The sequence below is a fragment of the Aristolochia californica genome, unplaced genomic scaffold (genome assembly GCF_029961685.1).
Source record: "Aristolochia californica isolate CCGP_79_NKW_82.1479 unplaced genomic scaffold, dmAriCali1.0.hap1 SCAF_1, whole genome shotgun sequence".
Taxonomy (NCBI): Eukaryota; Viridiplantae; Streptophyta; class Magnoliopsida; order Piperales; family Aristolochiaceae; genus Aristolochia; species Aristolochia californica.
This window is the reverse complement of record NW_027181770.1, coordinates 8,056,442-8,068,025: the sequence shown is the minus strand read 5'-3', so window position 1 is coordinate 8,068,025 and position 11,584 is coordinate 8,056,442. Positions and strand designations below refer to the sequence as shown.

Sequence of the window (11,584 nt, the reverse complement as noted above, 5' to 3'; positions counted from 1 at the left end):
GTTTATTTATGAGTGAAAAATTTTGTGTTCTTACAGCACTCGCAGCTGCTTCGACTCCATACCGACCGCGAGGAAGTCCCGAGTGTTCACTGATGCGGCACTGCTATGAATACAGATAGGATATCTCACAAGTCTAAACCCTTATAACTCAGAAACAGTCTCTGCTGCTGCTCCACTCGCGAGTAGATTCCAGAACCAAGGGAGCTGTAGGACACCCAAAAAGTTTTTCGTCGCTTCCCGGTGAGAAAATTGTTAGAGACGAGCACGAGGACGTCCCCCCCCCCAAAAGGAACTTTTTCAGTTCACATAACAACATATTGAACTTTATATTAAAGATGAGAACGCTTTTGGAGTACTTCAAATCCATTCTGGTGCTTGCTAGCTCAAAAGCGTTCGGGTCACGGGTATATTCAAGTATATTCCACCTGAACGAACTTTGTGTGGTGGATAAAAAAAAATATCATCAAAAGCTTGGTTGGGCTTGTATCAGAGTTTAAAATTTTAAGACTCAAAAAAGCTGGACCAGTCTTTCCCCACCCTCTTTGAAGGAGCAGACAGAGAGGGAGCCACCTGGTCTTTTTGCATGTGGGATGCCCTTCCTTGCATGCAAATATACAGGGGAAAGGGCACGTATGAGGAGGAATCTTCTTCGTCATCTCTCTTTCTGTCGACTGGCTCCTCATCCTCTCGTTCGCCACGACTACAAAACTGGAAGGGCTCCGTTGGAACAATAGGATTACAACAGTCTGCTGAATTTGTCATTTTGTCGCGAAAGGACGAACCTGGCAAAACAGTTTCCTCCTAGAGCCTACCAATGATGTGCCACTTGCCCGATCCTCATACCGAGTCGCCTAGCAAATTTTACTGAGCGAACGGGAACTCGCTCCCAAATCTCATCATTCAAGGCTATGGGCAAAATCTGGGTTGACACACCCAAGTCACAAGTTGACCCGCCGAGTCACCAAAACATTATGCACAGTTAACGAATTGATTTTAAAAAGTTGTAAATATTTTATTTGCATAATGTAACAATCGAATACATTGAATATTCATATACATATACATCATATAAGGCAATCAAATGTCAGACTTATTTGCCCTTTCGGGTCTCTTTCGTCAAAGTTGCGCAGCAGGGCTCTTCCCCTCTCTGTGCTCGTCCCTCTAAGCTTCAATTTCTTTTCGCCAGGTCTTATTGGCCGTTTCAGTTGCTCTCGCATCATCATTAACCGCTTCATCCATCAAAACAGGGTTCTAGCGAAAGAATATGTGGACATCACATCCAAGTAGCGCCGAGTCATCGATATCATCAGATAAGAATATTATCCACTTCAATGGATAAACTCAACGGTTTTAGCCTCCATGCTAGCTGCATAATCTGACCGTGCATGCCACCGCCTGTGCCCAGTACTTCAGTCTGGCTTTCACATCTTCGGGATGGTCACCTGATAATCCCAATAGACAGTTCAGAATTGCAATTCCCAGCAAGAATAGGAACGCTACTACCAAGAAATTAAAAAAACAAAAACGTAAACTAACAGAACAAAAGTAAAATAATAAAAAAAATAGTGATATTTGTAACACGATTTCAGTTCCATTGGAGCTTTTAAGAAAACTATCCTCGGTAAAATGTCAGTAATTGGTCTACTCCTCCCAACACACTATATAGTCATGGACTGATGTAAGAAGACGAAACAGGAAGAATACAAATAACACATAATTGAGGAAGAAATCACAGCATAACTGCGAGTGGCAATAGAAAATAGAGAGTTGATGTTCTCAATGAAACAAGGCAGGTGTTCTCAAAACTTCACCATGCCATCTTTTCATTGTAAGAAGTGATAGGACCCTATCAAATAATATGGGTACAATCCATGTATTCGTTAATCATCAACTACACCCATGGAAAGGGCAAACTTCGAACTCTCCCTCGAGCTATAGAAGTTGGCATATTTCCAAATACTCTGCAAGAACGAATACGATATCACCACAAAAGCCAATTTCTCATGAAATTAAATACAGCACTTTAGAATGTTATTATAAACCACAGATTAAAGCACATGAAAAAGGGATCCATCCTCTTCTGAGAAAGAAGACCACAAAGAAGGTTGACAAGCAAGACGAAGGTTTCTAGCATACAAACTAAAAAAGAAAGAAATTTGAACATAAATCTCTTATTATTATTTTTAAAAAATAAGTCTAATTAACGCAATGTTGGGTTAAAAGAGTAAGCAAAGGTACTATTAACAATGGAAACTATCTATCGAAATGAACTCTGCTGATCCGCAATAAAAATTGAACTAATCACCCTTCTTTTATATCAGAGATCATAGTTAACTCAATCAATCGAAGAAGAATAAGAGAATAAAGAACTACATCGACTCTGTTAATAGTTACAATTCAAATATTGCAAAGTCACTTTACAATTTACAATCGGTAAAAACGCCCCAAACTACTTCTTGCCCGAAACAAAGCACGGGCTCCATAAAAATTAAAAATTAAAAATGAAAAACGAAAAGATAAGAAGCGCAGAAAATCAAAGAACAACGCATTGGTGTAAAGCACATTATTCATAATCATACACAGAAAAAACGAAAACAACTAGAGAAAAGGGACAAACCAGGGCTAGAAATCTTCCAGTTGGCGATCGGGCTGGAAGTCGACGAACTCAGCTCGTTGGCAGTCGACGAAGTTGCAGAAGCTTCCGGAGACTTCTGCTGCTCGTCCAGAAACTTCTGACTCATCGAATAGCACAGCTCAAGCGCCGGTAATGTATTACAGAGTTCAGGAATCTCATCATAACTAAAACCAAACCCTAGATCCAAGCAGCCCTTCAACTCATCCAGATCATCGTCCGTCAAACTTTTCGTCCTCGTTACTCCCTTCAAACCCTGCTCCTGATCATCCTCCTCGCCAGATTTGACGTAGCCCTCCAGAAACACCTGGTTCCGCTTCTTCTTCAGCCACGGATCTTTGTTCGTGAAACTCTTTCTCTCATACTTCCGCAGATCATAATCTACGCTTTCTAGACGTTCATCCGGACCAAAGTCGGGATTTATCATAAAAACGGCAGGTTCTGAATCGGAAGAAACGCTTCCCATACTTCCGTTTCTCACTTCCCCTACTTTTCCTCTTTCGTCAGTACTGCGCTGTGCCTGCAGTTGTGTATAACTTTGGGCTTTTAAACGGAGGCGGCATCAGCCATCATGGATGCTATCCATGGCATGTATGCCAGAGACTATGGTCATGCCTGCACATGAATAACTGACAGCTGTACTAGCTCGTAGCCTGCTTGAGAGGGACTGTGTGAAAGAAAGCCACGTGTCCAGTGCGGGACAACATTAGATGGGGTAACAAAAAGTGCGTACATGGTGGGCCCTACCTGCCGTGAGGTGAGACTCGCGGTTAAGATATGTTTTTCGCACCCAATTTCTCGTCGGACTCTGTTATATGGATAACGACGACCCGAGTAATTCCCGTAACCGAGCACGCCTTTCTTCATCGTCATGACGAAAATGCCATCCTTATTTCCCTTGCTTAAGTGAATTAATGTGAACAGATAGGGGTAATAACGTCTTTCTATTACGATGATAAGATCGACCAATATCCTTTCCGATTTGTACTGCCCTAGCGTATACGAAAAGAGCACCTACAGCGGTCATTGACGATGACTACTTTAGAAAAAGACCTCAGGGTAGTAAAGGAGGGGCACGTGGTAAGATCCAAGCCGCTCGATTTTGTAGCCCGATCGCTTTTACTGCGAACCATTTTAACTTCTTTACCATCCATTGCAATTAGTTTCGTGTATAACGTGACGTCCTCATGTTCACACGTGCATGAAAATGAAGTCGGCGCCAGGTACCAATTTCAGATCTGGGTTCGAGGTATCTTCAACGGTTGGGCCACGCTGATTTTTGGCTGTAACAGTTTAGTCCGAATCTTCAAGAAGATGCTGGATTGTGTCGTTTTATCGTTTTATCTTTTATTTTGAATTGAGTTGTTATTTTATTTCGTTTTTTACCGAGATAATCGGGATTTGATTCCTTTATCCGATAAATCTATTCGTTGTGATGAGCTCGAGGCACGGAGCTCATTTCCCCTTATCAGGTTAGGTTCAAAGTGCGGTCAAAGTGGAGGTTGGCATTGGGGGTGTGAACCGGTTTGCCGTTTGCCTAACCAAGCCGATCAGCTCAACCGTCAGCCCCTTGGTCGTAACATTTACGTCACTGAAACCTGATCAAACGGCAGAGAAGATCCTCGCCCTCAGTAGGTGGAAATCCAAATCAGTGCCAACCTAATGGTGTTAGGCTAAGAATAGAAGAAGAAGCTCTTTTAAAATATGCAAGTAAAAAATGAAAAAGCCAATGGATCTGCGGTGGAGATTCTGCAAACTGTCATTAGCTGGTTCTCTATTCTTAAAAACCCGTCAGAGCTAACTAGAAAAAAGGCAAAAGAAACGCGGCCTCAAGCATCTGTAATGGGCAGGAGAGCTCGAACCAGGCATTGGGGAAATAGATTCGACTGCGATTCCTGGTTTTCTAATGTGGTCCATGGATAAAAATGTGATGGATTGAGGCTGAAGTTTCACGCCCACGCACCCTGGGCAAAGGAATCTGCAAAAGGGTTTGCACTCTTGGACCACAACCCACTTATCTGGTTCATGTGGTTGGTTATTACATCATGGTGAAGATGATCGGGACGGCAGTGTTTGTTGGGGTGCGGTCGCAGTCAAACTGTGGACAACCGAGTGGGAGCCATGGTCAGTAGTGGCCAATACATGGTGGAGCCGGCGAGTAGGAGAGTGCATCCCTCCATTACTTGGGTCCAAAGTGTGCGGTCCCAAAATAGAGCAGTGCTCGGCCACTACATCTTAGGTAAATGAATATTGTCTTTCGTCTTTCGTACATTGAAATTGAAACCGATGTTACTTATAACAAGGGGGAGGGGGGGAAGACAAGTGGGTCCACCAGTCAACTTTGCCTCGTCAAAGCTCATCTACAAGTGGGTCCCATCTCCTGAAATATTTGGCACCTAGAATTTCTTGCAACGAAGGGGGGATATACCAGAAATATTTGTGTTTTGACCTAACAAAAGAGACAGTAAAAAGGGCACACGAGTAATTAAAATCTAGATATTTCCTAAATAATGGAGGTGCAGACTTCATTAATCATGAAATCGACGTAATTATCAGATTGTTGACCGCGATGGGGAAGGCATTAATCGTAGGGAAGTAGTGTGATTAGAACTTTCTTTTTCGGGTTTGGAAATCATTAAATATGATAAAAAGGAGTTGACGTAGGAATAATGGTGCTTGGCAGTCACGGCATGCAATGTGGTGGCAATCCATCTTCGATTCAGTCAAGCTTAAGTCTCAATTAGCAAGCATTTGGTGGCTTGCGTGGCTACTTCGGGTGGACTTTTAAACATTTTGCCTTAATGACTAAAGCAAGGCTTCAATGATTGCATGTTGCCACCCTTTTTTCATTATATATTTATCTTTTGCCACTTAATATAATGCCTAATTCGTGACATTTTAATGAATCTTGTAATAAACGGTGACACGAAGCAACAAAGACAAAGACCAATCACTGTGCCTCTTCTAATCTAGAAACATCAGCATTACTTAACTTACAAGTAAATGATGTGCTAATCAGGTTAAGAACAAGAAAGGATTCCGTATCTTAATTCTTATGTCTCACGATCCATCCAGAAACGAACAAGCAAAGATCTCCTTTTTTCCATTCGCGCAAAAGGAATATCCCCGAATCTATATTCCTTCGCTGGTCTTATTTTTTATTATATTTCATTATTAGGGGGTCGCAGACTCACCGCATTATTGGCCTGTCAATCAGATATGAAACCGAATTCAAACCATTTTTTTCACGTCACCGCAGCCCTTCTGAGCTGGGGTTCGCCGGTGCGCCAGCCTAGCCACCTCTCATATCTGTCTAATTCAAATCATTAATGAAAAAGAAATTTTAATCCGACTAAACGGCAGGAACTTAGAATAATTGGTTTCTGGGTGTCCACTCGCAACCTTACAGCTATCACGAATTGACGTCAGTAGGTGGCCCTACCACGTGACCCCGACAGAGCCATGTCTACATTTGTCTTTTTATATATATGCACCAAATTAAGAAAAAGCAGAGCTGGCACGAAATTAGATTCACATTAGAATCAATCGTGAGGAGAGCCGTGACACTAACATGTGGTTCAGGAGGAGTGTGTGGGTTGGTCCGCTTCGCGCGAGAAGCCATCATTATCTCCACCCAAGTTGATTGGCCCCGCTTCGCGAGAGTACGAACAACTTTTGTTTTTAAGGAAATAAAAAGTTTAATCGTGATTAGTGATAAATCAAAGTTTAATTAGGAAAAAAGGAAAGAAGAGGACAAAGAGGGAAGAGAAGCCGAACCGAGTGGTGCACAGTGCGTTCGAGCGTTATTGGTCGGTCATCCACCGTGCACATCCGGGGCCTCTCCCGGTGATTTGACATGTGGGAGGCCCCGCCGGGATTGGACAGCTCATATCTTCATGCAGTGTCTATGTATGGTCATGCAAAGGAATGGAATGAAGCGTGAGAAGGGTGTAGTGCATGTGCGTAGTCCACTAGAGGCCACGTAGACGTAAAGCGAGACAAGCACAGACCACCTACCCACGTGTGCGATCACTGTCGATCAATAATTGCGCGGGAAAATCAACTCTCCATTTTGGTTCGACGGTAGCCGCGCGACTGACAGTGAAAAATTACCGTTGTAGACGCTGGTCTTTATTCTTCAACTCCCAATATCGGTTTTTTTTGTTTTTTTTAATGTGAAAAAGCCGTCAACAATCATTTGAGCGAGGAAAAGGTTTTTGAAATCGTGAAACGGTGGGCATCGAAAAGGTTTTTGTTTGTTAGAGGCGAGAGGTTGGCCTGAAGTATAGACGAGAACGACGGAAACTCCACCGTGTTTGGCCTTTTGGTTATTTGGTTTTATCGGCGCACGAGCCCCGAGAAGTAAAGGTTGGAATCCGATGGAACTCGTGCGCGTGATGATCCCAAATTCTGAAAAGCTGTGAGAAACCCGAAGCGGAGCAAAAGCACAAACAGCAGGCGTGCACTTGACGTCCATTTTGATTGATGGAAGTCGAGTCGTTTAAAAGCAGGAGCAACTGGACGCTTAGTGGGCTACCTTGTCGTAGGACCGTATTCTGGAGTTTTCACTTTTACTTTGCCTTTAGCCCTTAATGAGGAGATGATGTCAGGAAAGAAGAGATCATTCAAGTCGAAGTCACCCTGAATATAACACCGCCAAAGGAGGCTGGCAAGACGAGTCTGCGATTGAAGATGAGGCTTATCTCAAATATTTATTTGCAAACACCAAAGGGCCAATGACTTTGAAATGTCCACTGCGTTCATTTATAGCATCTATATAGAATATCCCCCATTATAAATGTACTCTTTCTATTCCAAAAACCAAACTCTTTACTTAACAACGATCCATAGCTAAAGTCATTAAGTCATCTTGAAAGTAGTAGATGGTGGGCGAATCCAAGGTCTGATAGAAGTTGGACCGTACCCCTAAGTGTTTATATTAGAAATAAATTTGTTTGGAACACATAAAAGCGGAGAGAAAAAACTAGAGGTAGGGAAAAAAATACAAATTTTTATTTTTTTTATTTTTGTCGCATAGATTTACGTATAGATAATAAGAGAGAAAATAAAAAAAATATCAGACTTAGTGCACTAATAGAAAAACATATCTAGCCAATCACGTAATTAGAGTGAATAAAACTTGGGCTCGTGATTACGCTTGCTCAACCAATGATTGGCCGGGATGGTGGGCGAATCCAAGGTCTGATAGAAGTTGGACCGTACCCCTAAGAGTACACGCATTCAATTGTTTGGGCGCTTGGATGCATTTTTAGACACTCTTGAATGGATTCCCAAAGGCCCAAAAGAGTTAGGCACCGAGCCAAAACTGAGTTCGGCTAAAAAAGCTTAGCTTAATTTAGTTTTGAATTGAACTTCACTTGAGTTCAAACTCGAAATAAGGCCGGTTAAGTATAACAGTTAAAATTAGATAAAATTCCATACACCTCGTAAGTTAAATTTGTCAATTGATTGTTGAATCATCCGAGGTTGATTTTTTTGAACTACTAAGAATTGGTAGAGAAAAAACTTTGCTTCAACAAGTTCCATGGAAAGATGAGTGTTGTCGTCTCTTTTTTGTCTTTTTAATTATTTTATTTTAAAATAAAAATAATAATTTCTAATTTCTATTTAGCCTAAGAGAGAAAGAGATTTTCTTAGTTGTCTTCTTTTCTCTCAATTATTACAATATTTGATTAATTATACATAAATATTACATATTATAATCCAATTATTTATTTATTTTTTGAATTTTATTTCTAGTCGAGTCGTCCAATAGAAAGTTTCAACCCCACTTTCTCCCATTTTTCTATCTTTCAAACCCAATCTTTTCCCCGATTGATGGTGGTGGTGTCGTGGATCCTCACCTCGATGTTCCTAAAGTGTAAAAAATTTTAAATATTAAAATAAATTATCATATAAAAGAGATTCATTTATGTAGGGGTGGCATAACTAGTAAATAAGGAGAAGTTCTATAGAAATGACATAGAATTGTAATTATACAAACTGGTGTATGTCATCTTATGTCTTTTTTTCTTTTGAAGCATATAACCCTAAGGGCATTATAGTTATTATAAATATTTTCCTACAAATACAAACAAAACCTTAAGGCATGGGGTAGAGCATTTTTCTTCCTCTTGGCTCAAATTCGTCCTTACACCTCTCCTTTTTCCTATTCTTTCACTCATTTGGTTTATTCTCTCCTCTCTTCCAAGAGTGAGAGTTTCTTACTTCTCTCCTTCTTTGAAATATTTTATGTTTATGTGTTGACCCTAGAAATCAATATAGTATCACACCTTGCAAATATCTCACATGGAAAATGAGAACAAGATGGAGAAGAAAGGGAGGAAGAAGAAAAAAAAGAAAAAACTGAAAAAGAGAAGTTTCTTGTGCTACTTTAGTCTTCTTTCTCAATTGTTAGTTTCCGTTAGATTTTTCACTCTTTTACAATAAGTTTCATATAGAAAACTATATACCATTGGAAAGATATTTGAGTACAGTTTCCAATTCAAAAAGAATACTTTCAATCAGAGTTTTATACAAAGAGAAATCAACATGTGAAACAACAAAAAAGTTTCGAGTAGCAGCAAAAGGCTTCAAATTTTTGAACGGTTTGTACCAACATGACCAAGAATTTATGTAGAAATTTATATTTTAAAAGAAAACTATGTGAGTCTACTTTCTATTCCAATAAAATGCTTCTCAATCTGATCTTTCTAGAGAGAGATACCACATTAGAAGAATCAAAGGTCATGCTGGTATCTTGTTGCATGCGAAAAACAAAATTTAAACATATTTTATGCTTCACTTTTTGAGTTGCAAATATTGGTTAAGTTTCCTATTTGTTTTCAAAGTCTAGTTAAGATTTTATCAACTTGAGTTTCTTTCCTTCGTAGCTCCTTTATTTGATCACTCATTACATTAGTTTCTATACAAAAAAGGTCTTTTCATATATGAGTTTAGTTTTCTTTTTTACCAAAGTCTCAAATTTTTGAATTATAAAGTCTTATTTCTTCATTCTAAATTCAAAATATTAGTATCCTAAATCTCCCTTATTCCAAAATTTATCACTTGAATATTTTCTTTCCAAATTGGTCAATTTGTGTTAAAAAAGTAATTGGCTTATATGAGAAGTCTATTTTTAGAAAGTTTCCATTATTTTGTTCCATCTCAAATTTTCTTATTGGAGAGTTTTTTAAAGTTTCCTCTATCATGTTCATAGTGGCATTATTTTTTATCTCCCTCTTAAGTCAAACTTGGTCACTTTTTATTCATTTATTGGTCCAAAAGTGCCTCCTCCTTACTTGGAAGTATGAAGAGCTGCATTGTACACCTTCCTTTTGAAGTATGAGAATTGCTATCTTCATATTCCTTCAAAATAATGCTTATAGACCCACTGGCTAAAAGTATAGGAGTGTGCCCAATATCCAGCTTGACTTAAGTTTATTTCTTCTTCACCAAAGAAGTGTTTTTTTTTTAGATACCCTTAAAAAGTGAATAGTCTCTTTGTTGCGTCCTAAAGTTGGGCCCTTTGTTCACCTTTAAAATTGAGTAGAGTTTGTTTTAGACTATGACTCTTTTGACTGGTGTATAGAACTTTATTGTACAACTATGAATGATTTTGTTTCTCTCACTGTTATTTTATGCAAGTTGGACCTCTTGGTACAAAACAAAGAGATCCCCAAGTTGAGGAGGAAAAGTAAAAGAAGTACAAGAAATAGGTAACCAACAATGAAGAATTTCATGTGTTGTGGTAATCAGATTTTATGTGACTAGAATATCCAAGTAAGGGGGAGAATAAGATGAGAACAAGATGAAAACTACAAGGAACACAAGATTAGATTTCTTTTTAAGCACACAAGTTTTTTGACCAAAATTATTTGTAAAGTGAAGTTACAAATACCATCTTGAGGGGGAGTGTTAAAAGAGACCCACTTGCGTACGGATAGCATGACTAGTAAATAAGGAGAACTTCTATCGAGATAACATAAAATTATAATTATACAAGTTGGTGTATATCCTCTTATGTGTTTTTCCCTTAGAAGTATGTAACCCTAAGGGCATTGTAGTCATTATAAACACCTTCCTATAACTATAAATACAACCTCAAGGCATGAGGAAGATGGTTCTTCTCCATTAAGCACAAGGCAGATGGCTCCATCAAAAGATATAAGGTGAGATTTGTGGCAAAAGGGTTACACATACATATGGCATTGATTATCAAAAGATTTTTCTCACCAATGACAAAACTAAATACTTCGAGTATTGTTGTCCCTTGCAACAAACCTAGATTGGTCGTTGCATCAATTTGACGTAAATAATGTCTTTTCTTCATGGTAACCTTGAGAAGGAGGTCTGCATAGATATCCCACGAGGGTGTATTGCATCCTCAAAACTATGGTTGTGTGTAAGTTGCAATACACATTATATGGGCTAAATAATCACCTCGAGCATGATTTAGTCGGCTTAGCTTGGCTATGATAAAATATTGCTTCAAACGAAGTAACTCAGACCATACTCTGTTCTTGAAACATCGACTTGGAAATGTAACAACTCTAATAATTTATGTAGATGATATGATTATTATAGGGGATAACATGGTAGAGATTTCTAGAATATATGAATAATTGACATCTAGATTTGAAATGAAAAATTTGGGAAGACAAATATTTTTTGGGAATTGAAGTAGCAAGATAAGAAAAAAGGCATATTTCTGTCTATGTGCTAGAACTACTATCAGAAGTAGGAATACTAGATTGTAAGTTTGCTGACACTCTAATTGTCCAAAATCATAAACTAGGAGAGTATGTAGACTAGGTACCAGCTAATAAAGAAAGATTTAAAAAATTGGTTGGTAAGCTAATCTATTTGTCCCATACTCGATCAGATGTTGCTTATGTTGTAAGCATAATAAGTCAATTTATGCATTGTCCGACTAAAGATCATATGGAAGTT

At 39.0% G+C, this 11,584-nt stretch overlaps 1 protein-coding gene across 2 annotated transcripts; it reads right to left on the bottom strand.

Moving 5' to 3' along the window:
- Nucleotides 1–991: 991 nt before the first annotated feature.
- Nucleotides 992–3,139, bottom strand: LOC137958353 (uncharacterized). Of its 2 annotated transcripts, XR_011113973.1 has the most exons (3): nucleotides 2,618–3,139; nucleotides 1,812–1,961; nucleotides 1,353–1,442 (listed from the first exon to the last, which is right to left on the bottom strand). XR_011113973.1 is itself a non-coding variant. In XM_068805324.1 (2 exons), the coding sequence occupies exons 1-2, from the start codon at nucleotides 3,096–3,098 to the stop codon at nucleotides 1,363–1,365; spliced, it is 561 nt and encodes a 186-aa protein (XP_068661425.1). In that variant the 5' UTR covers nucleotides 3,099–3,139; the 3' UTR covers nucleotides 992–1,362. The 2 variants fall into 2 exon arrangements, 1 of the variants encoding a protein (XP_068661425.1); XM_068805324.1 differs by lacking the exon at nucleotides 1,812–1,961 and having other exon boundaries at nucleotides 992–1,442.
- Between the last annotated feature and the right edge of the window lie 8,445 nt (nucleotides 3,140–11,584).